This window comes from Gouania willdenowi, chromosome 22 (assembly GCF_900634775.1).
Source record: "Gouania willdenowi chromosome 22, fGouWil2.1, whole genome shotgun sequence".
NCBI classification, from domain to species: domain Eukaryota; kingdom Metazoa; phylum Chordata; class Actinopteri; order Blenniiformes; family Gobiesocidae; genus Gouania; species Gouania willdenowi.
The window spans coordinates 34,400,212-34,408,921 of record NC_041065.1 but is presented as its reverse complement, the minus strand read 5'-3'; the positions used below and the strand labels follow the sequence as shown (position 1 = coordinate 34,408,921).

At 37.0% G+C, this 8,710-nt stretch overlaps 1 protein-coding gene across 2 annotated transcripts; it reads right to left on the bottom strand.

Moving 5' to 3' along the window:
* Positions 1 to 565: 565 nt before the first annotated feature.
* On the bottom strand, positions 566 to 7,913 carry mok (MOK protein kinase). Of its 2 annotated transcripts, none has more exons than XM_028437630.1 (12): positions 7,539 to 7,913; positions 6,354 to 6,468; positions 6,134 to 6,223; positions 5,140 to 5,210; positions 4,988 to 5,066; positions 4,870 to 4,918; positions 4,615 to 4,793; positions 4,366 to 4,467; positions 3,464 to 3,637; positions 3,241 to 3,397; positions 2,116 to 2,301; positions 566 to 2,032 (listed from the first exon to the last, which is right to left on the bottom strand). In XM_028437630.1, exons 1-12 carry the CDS (start codon positions 7,708 to 7,710, stop codon positions 1,955 to 1,957), a joined length of 1,452 nt encoding a protein of 483 aa, XP_028293431.1. In that variant the 5' UTR covers positions 7,711 to 7,913; the 3' UTR covers positions 566 to 1,954. The 2 variants fall into 2 exon arrangements, with proteins under 2 accessions (XP_028293431.1, XP_028293432.1); XM_028437631.1 differs by lacking the exon at positions 7,539 to 7,913 and adding an exon at positions 7,189 to 7,530.
* Positions 7,914 to 8,710: the final 797 nt, after the last annotated feature.

Below are 8,710 nucleotides of genomic sequence, written 5' to 3'. Positions count from 1 at the left end.
GTTATTTATTTAAAGTAGTAGTTTTCCTAATTTAGGAAATAGTTTTTATTTAAACCATATAATAAAATTATAACAATGTTAATTTTAATCTCAAGCATCTATACTGTATATGAAGATTGAAAAACATGCAAACTCTACACCATGTGTCAAACTCGAGGCCCGGGGGCCAAATCCGGTCCAAGTTTAGAGCAGCAAAATGCCTCCTGCTCGAGAAAGTAAAAATGATAAAAGAATGTGAAACATTTTGTAAATGACCAACTATAACAGATATTTCAGCCTCTCCAGGTAATAATTCAATTAAAATCCACAATATTGGCAGAGCTCAGTTTTACAGTTCCTATATCACATGATGGCTCTCACTTTTTAATCTTAAATGAATATAACTCTAAAATCTAATTTATATGTGGAAATGCAAACCAGGATCATTAATGATGAATTTGCTCTTTTTTCCACCAAAAGTCAATGAACGACTTTAGCTTAAACTGCTGTGTTTTTGTTTGAGTTCTGAACTAAAATGAGTTTCAACCATTAACAAGGCAACAGTGACGATCACACAGAACAAAACAAATCCCAAATGTGTAATATTTTGTATTTCACGTGTTATACAGATCAGTGACAACATGGATTAAATTAGTCCACGTTTACATTCTAACCAACAGTTACTGCTACATAGAAAACATTCCTGTGTCTATGACATCATGCATCAGCTGATCACCTCAGAGCAGGAAGACTGGTCGTTCCTAAAGGTCAACTAACTATCACAGGAGGGACTTTATTACAGTTTTATTACTTTGAACTGTGTGTGTGTTGCCTCTGACAATCTTTAACTCTGGTTTTTATATTCATCTCAACTGTACTTTGACTTGGCACAGACAGGATATTAAATCCCATTAATAATTGTTATTTTCACTGAGATATAATAAATTACCTTATTATTAGAACCTCAATCAACAATCTGAGATTATTTGTTTTCAAACATTCTAACTCATTTTGAATATTATAGATATTTTTTACTAATTGACACCAGCCTGGTCACATTTATTACCCTGTCTGGGAACATGAGGTCAGCGAAATGAAACATGACTCATCATTCTGCCCTAATCTAAAGAGAGGTTTACAAAGTGATTAAGATTATGTCCAAAGAACATCCTCATAAAGATGCACGGGCGACTTTTTCATTTCTGGTGTTTTTAGTTCATTTTTCTGTCATTCTGTGTATTTTTGAGTAATTTCTTGTATTTTAGTATATTTTTCTGCAATTTTGTGTTTTTCTGTTGTTTTGTGTGTTTGAGTCATTTAGTTTATTTTTCTGTTATTCATGTTTACTTTTGTAGTATTTTGTGTGTAATTTCTTGTATATTTTTCTGTTGTGTTTTGTGCGTGTACTATTTCAGTCACTATTTTACAGAATTAAACATAGTGACTCATGTCTGTCATATAAAGTCTGATTTTACATTTGAGTTAGAAAAAGAATTAAAACGACTACAAATTCATTCACAGTGATGTTGAGTTAAAACTCATTTATCACAGATTTGTTCATTCTGGCTGGGCTGGTTTGATTAATATTATTTTTCCTTTAATGAATGGAATAATTTTAATTTGTGTTGACTTATGTTTGAATGTGTGAGATTAAACTAAGAGTCCTTTAGACTCTGTAATATAATATTACACATCAACATTGTTCTGTTTATAATGAAACAGATATTTGTGACTCAGGAAGTGAAACACTGTCTACAGGTGAAGCTGATATAAATGATTATTTCATGTTTAGGAGAAAATCCTATTGCTTATGTTCTGTACTTTGTTTTTCTCACAGCATCAAATACTATAATAATAAGTAAATATGATTATTGTGTAACTGCATCAGGACGTTCCCTTCACCATATTCAAGTCTCTTCAATCTTGAGTTGCTTTGAAATGTAGAACTTGTGTTTCTAGTTGTTGTTGTTGTTCATCAGTAGCCTCCATGTTTCCCGTCCAGCGATGGCATACAGTAGCTTTTAAAATCTGTACGGTTTGACTCATGACGAGGCTGTGGAGAGAGGAAATGCAGCCCATGGGTGACATTTGAAAGCTGTGACTGAGAAGTTGTTGAGTTGAATGAACACGTGGTACCTTGGCCAGCAGCTGTGTGTGGCACTTCTTAGAGCTAATAGCTGGCAGCGCGCCTTGATGAGTGACGCTTAAAGCAGGTAAGGACTTCCGTGGGCCGGGGATGGTGAGGTTGAGCTTAGGCAGCTCTGCTGGGTAGTGAGGGATGTTCTTCCTAATGAGCGGCTCTGCTACGTGCTTTGAGTTCAGCTGAAGAGGAGACGTAGATGAGTTTTAACTGCTTTGCTTCTAAAAGTTGGTGTTCACACACAACGTGACCTATGGAACTCTGGCCACGAGATTACATTAAAAATCAATATAAATGACACAACCTCCTTTAAGCGATGCGACTGGCGCGATTCAATCTCACGATCTGTGTAGCGACAACCAATCGCCAACGAGTTTCTCCCCATGCCGTGAAGCTCAGACTTCCAGGGACTCAATCACGTAATTCCAGCAACTCATTCCAGACTGAGTCTAAGTCTGAACTTTTCAAGCAACTTCCAGTGACACTATGTCCACAATGAGTCATCTCTACGTCACGTCACTGGGTTTGATGAACAGAGTAAAACACGCAACTATGTTCAAACGACTCATTACGGGTGATTTAAGCAACTATAGTCACTGAAGTTGTGTTCGGTGTGAACACAACTCTAAGGTACACTCAATTATTTATGTCACACAGGCTCGAAAAATATTATAAATGAAAAGAATAAACACTAAACAAAGATAAAAGAAAACGTACATAATTAAGTGAGTCACATCATTTGAAAGGATATTGCGTCATTTACATTGATTTTGAAAATGTTTCTATTAGCCGTTTGTTCGGTGAACGCAACTTCAGCGACTATAGTTGCTTAAATCGCCCGTGATAAGTTGCTTGAACATAGTTTTTACTCTCATCATCTACACAGTGAAGTGACGTGGGGAGAAACTCATCACCGATTGGATGTTGCAACGTAGCATCACTCAAAGTCGCTTGAAAAGTACAAAATGTTCAACTTCCAGCGACTCAGATTGTGCGAATGAGTCGCTAGAATTACGTGAGTCGCGTCGTTTGAAGAGATGTTGCATCATATACATTGATTTTGAACGTAATCTAGTCGTCAGAGTCACTGAAGGTGTGAACAACCTGCAGTTCAAACTCACACTCATTAAAGGCGTTTGTCTGGCGTGTCGTCCTCTGAGCTGTTTGCCAATCCTGGTCGGTCGCCAGATGTGCTCCACTGAGTTCTGCATCAAAGTCCTTCCGACACCCAAAGTCCTAGAAACTCTAGGAAGGCTCTCGGCTTTCTTTTCTGCCATTCTAGAAAAAACAAACACATCATCAAGAACATCATTCGTTGACGGCTTGGTTCATGTGGGTATTTGCCTGATTTCTCTGAAGAAAGTGTGTCTCAGAGCAGTTTCTGCACTGATGCGTTCGTCTGGGTCGTAGGCCAACATCTGGTAGAGAAGTGAGAGCGCAGGCGCCGAACAGTGTGGGATCAAACGGGAAATCCCGTTGCCTTTCCTCGGAGGGAAGTTGAAATGCATCGCTCTCGATCTGCCACCAAACCAGGAAGAAGAATTATTATTCCAGTTCCAAACACACAACAAGAACAGCTCTACATCTAGTGGCTGTACTACAACATGAGTACAGTATATCTGGAATATCTGCCTGTTAGCGTCACCTAACCAAACATTCTCTGTCACAGCCCCTGTACTACGAAGCAGGATATACTGTAAATATGTAGCCTGCTACGTGTGCGCTCCAGAGAAAGGGGCGGAGATTGCAGTGTCTGATCAAGCACAATCACAGAGAAACCATGCAGACATACAGTATGTCACAATAGAGGAATCATTATGTAAAAATATGAAGAATCAAAATCCATGATTCTGCAGAAAAAGCAGGAATTGATGATTATTAATGCTTAAATGAGTGAGATTATACAATATTAATTCATGGGAGAATAAACGGACCCTCGTCTGTGCCTTATGACGACAAGCTGAAGAAATGATGGATCATTCTGAGGACACTATTAGGTCGTTTTCCAAGAGAACTGATTGATCAGGAGGCGGGGCTTTCATACTCACTAAAATCTTAGCCAGAACAAAATCTACTCCTGACCAGATTAGTCGTTCAGCCTAAGTTACCATGGTGATTTAGCCCCATAAGACGTTATCCAGCGTCGTAGTACAGGACACACAAAATAAGTCCCGGAAGTTATCGCGATAAGAGGAAATCCATATTCATAGTACAGGCCCTACTGTCCTCAGGGAATCAACACCTACTGCTTGAATTTGAGGAGAAGACTTTGATCTGGTGTCCCCAACACGTCATGGATCTTTGAGATTTGGTCCAACTCGTTGACTCCGGGGAACAGAGGATTCAGGCTGAAACACACACACAACCTCTTACACTACAAAGTGATTTTACTCATATTATCCCATAATATTGAAACAGAAAATGTTTTTTTTAAATACTTGTTTTTAAACTCCTCATTTTTCAAACCCACTTAAACGTTACGGACACGACTGTACCTCATTATTTCAAAGAAGACACACCCAGCGCTCCAGATGTCCATCTTAAGGCTGTAGTAGCCGTCGGTGAGGAGACATTCTGGGGCGCGGTACCAGCGCGTGGAGATGTACTCTGTGTGCGGCGGTTTGGAGTAAACGCTTCGACATGAGCCGAAGTCGGCAAGTTTCAGAACATTTTGCTGCACGACAAACATGACAAACACACTTAGATATTGAATAAAATGGACGACTTTGTTAAGTAGGAACTGTTCTCACTTTGATGAGGATGTTTTCTGGCTTCACGTCTCTGTGAAAGATCCCACAGCTGTAAAACAGACACAAACCATCAGAAACCAGTGAGACCACTTATGTTCTGTGTTGTAGAACATGTGACCTGTGAAGATGCTGGAGCGACTTGCAGAGCTGGTACATGTACTGCTTCACTGTAGAGTCAGGAAGAGGTGTTTGTCTCCCTGGAAACAACAGTAAACAAGCTTCACGCTGCTAGCTTTACAGAAGGTTCATGAAGAAGTGATGTTTCCTCACCCTGGATGAACTCGTAGATGTTCATCTCCATCAGCTCACATATCAAAGACACGGTTCCTGTTTCTTTGTCACTGAAACATCGTATGAGGTTTAAAATAAAAGTGGACATGGTAACGACTAGGGCTTCTCAACCTGAGGACCCATGAGTCCATTTTTGCATATTTTTATCCTTTTTTCTACATCTCCACCAAACTCACCATATTTTAATCTATTTTCATCACTTTTTTCTTTCCATATTTTTGCTTCTTTTAATGTATTTTTGCTACATTTCTCCCATTTCTGACGCTTCTACATCACATTTTAATGACTTTTCTACACATTTTTTCCACTTTCCAGACATGTTCATCACTTATAAACCATTTCTACCACTTTTACACCTAATGGTAAATGTTAAATAGACATGATTTATATAGAGCTTTATCACCACTGAAACAGTCTCAAAGCTCTTTACATATCAGCTCATTCACACAATCACTCTCACATTCACACACCAGTGGGACAGGACTACCATGCAAGGCGCTAGTCGACCACTGGGAGCAACTTAGGGTTCAGTGTCTTGCCCAAGGACACTTCGACACATAGTCAGGTACTGGGATCGAACCCCCAACCTCTCGATCAGAGGACGACCCACTACCACCTGAGCCACGGTCGCCCACGGCCACATATGTTGACCTATTATTGTCATTTTTAACCTCTTTTCACCAGATTTAATGATTATTTTAGTCAATTTAACCACATTCACCATTTGTTATGACCATTATTTGCCAGTTTAAACAAATTGTTCGAATATTGACACTTAACCACTTTTTCTGTCCATTTTTAGCCAAACTAATTTGCAATTTTTTATCAATTTCTGTATTTTTTCAAATCTCATTTCATCACCCTTTTCACCATAATTCATGCTTATTCATGATTTGTCGTGCCCATTATTTGCCGTTGCTATAAACTAATTGTTCCTACTTTTTAAATGACATTAGAAACACGTTACACTCACAAAATGAGCTCGTGCAGCTGGACAATGTTGGCGTGCGGGCTGAGTCTCTTCATCGCTTGCACTTCCCGCAGATTGTTGGCCTGCTCCACGCTACAAACAAACAAAGCGGAGACACTTTGATGAGGTTTAGCAACCGAAACAAAAAGATTGAAAGCAGTGTATTGACTGAGAAGTGAGCAAGGCAGGCTGACTGTAATAACACTGTGTGACCCACACTGACCTGTTTATCGTCTGCTTCATGGTTTTACAGGCGTAAAACTTCCCATCTGTTAAACTCTGGGTCTTTACCACCTCTGAAAATGTTCCCTCTCCTATTTTCTTGATTGTTTTGTAACCTGACAGAAGATAGAACACAATTACACAACAGAGATTAAAATAGGAAAAATAAGAGGTTATTTATTTTCTAAAATTACCTACTCAGATTTAAGACAAAACAAGAACAAATATAAACTCAAGAACAGACAATCAAGTGCTAAAAGAAGATCTTGGTAAAATGTATGGCACACATGTTAATTATAATATATTTATATTTTAATATTTGTTTTAAATTATTTCTTACATGTTCATGATGGTATCTATCTATAATTACATTTTAATCATGTTTATCATTATTCAATTATCTTAATATAATTATAACATAATAATTATCATCACTATTTTATTCTAATTCTTAGCCTATATTATTATTATTTTTATAAGTTATTTTTAATAAAACACTATTATGGGTGAATAAGTCAAATATTGAATGACGGACAGATAATACATCTAAATAAAAATGTAATAAAAGAAGTTGTTAGAGTTTATTCTACTTTAACAAACGTTTAAAACGTAAAAACTTTATATGAAGGTGTTTGTTTAACAAGTGAACAAATCACAGAATTATAAATAAACAGTTATAAATAAACAGGAAACCGTGTTAACTACGACTTCCGGCTGCATTACCGGTAACATTTGGTAATAACAGCGGCAAAAATTCTGCATTTAATAAATACATTTTCAATCTTGTATAATACATCAGAACCCCCCATTAGCCCCCCTTTTTCTATTACACTTACAGAACATTCCTTTGATCTTTATCCTTTAACAGAACACACTGTATCCATACCAGACGTTTTCAGACGACATGCATCACTATTAAGTCTAATATTAGTGTTTTTCTGGCGCTGCGAGGACGTGTTAGCTTAGCTTAGCCCCGCTAGCAGCCCTGGTGGCTGACCGTCGCCTTGGTAACGGAGCACGCGTTGGCCCTGCCTCTGACCTAAGGATGAAGATCTACTTCCTCACATCAGTCCGTAGCACCACCGACACACTCACAACACACACAAACACGTCTTTATAGCAGAGAAACACGATTTTCATCCACAGGCCCCGCGTTTTTGTCCCTACCGTACATTTTATATTTTACCTTTTTTCCACAGGTGAGCGGAAACCGGCAGCGCGGAGGTTTTTTCTTTCTGCTTCCGCGCTTCCGTGACATTTGTCCTGTTGCTCCAGTCCGTGTTTGGTGGCGTTTTACACGCATTTCTAACGCTTGCCCTGTTTTTCACGTCAATCAGCCAGTTTGAGTAGTGCATCATTGATGCACAAATGCAGCGGAAATACAAACCATGAGCCTAAAGATGCTTTAAAACAAGTCCGAGAATAAACGAGTCCCTACTTAACTACATTCATACCGTGTCCTGATATCAGAGGGTCTATTTACTCTCATATGTAATATACTCTCACTTTAGGATACACTGTGACAAAAGGCGTGAACAAGATTATTTTTGTCCCTCCTGGGTTTCCGTACACTCGATTGACTGCACACACAGCGTTGCCAGATTAAACAGATTTCCGGATTAATTACATAAAAAATGACAGAATATTCTTTAAATTATAAACAAACATAACACAATAAAGTTTTATTGTAGTAAGGATATTTTTTTTACGACCCTCTGTCCTTATTTTATGCAAATAAAATTAAGATTATTTCACTTTTCAGTCATGCAGTTAAAATTGTAATACTGAACAAACTTTACTTAATAAAACATCTCCAATTGCAGGGTAAAAAAAACTTTTTAATGAACTATTTTATAAAAAGAAAGAAGGTGTCTGATGATGACAATATTCATAATTGGATAGAATAAAATAAAATAGGATAGAATGCTTTTTATTGTCATCATACACAAGGTACGACAAAATTAAGAGACAACTGTTTCTGGCGCAAGATACAGAGAAAAATAAAAGGAAGATAGATATATGTATTTACAAGGAAATAATAATAATAATAATAATAATAATAATAATAATTATTATTATTATTAATAATAATAATAATAAATACAATAACAAAATAATTAACAAAAAATATTTAATAATTGACAAAATAACTACTTCATTACAAAATATACAAATACTCATCAAAACACAATACACAACATTGACAATCAAGAAATAATTAGTTAATTAACTAATAGCTTATAAAAAATAAAATAAAAAAGTGGCTTTGTTTAAAAAATTCGGAATTATAGCAACTTGTCGAAATTAAAATTGAGTAGTACATTTTTTATTTTTTTTTAACTTTTTAAACCAAATTGA

What these genes read in the sequence shown, in the direction of transcription:
- mok (XM_028437630.1), bottom strand. Translation starts at nt 7,710, where the DNA reads ATGATGCACTACTCAAACTGGCTGATTGACGTGAAAAACAGGGCAAGC. An exon ending in CGCTCACCTGTGGAAAAAAG is followed by an intron (nt 6,469 to 7,538) that starts GTAAAATATAAA and finishes ATCTTCTGTCAG; the next exon opens with GTTACAAAACAATCAAGAAA. An exon ending in CAGCTGCACGAGCTCATTTT is followed by an intron (nt 5,211 to 6,133) that starts GTGAGTGTAACG and finishes ACGATGTTTCAG; the next exon opens with TGACAAAGAAACAGGAACCG.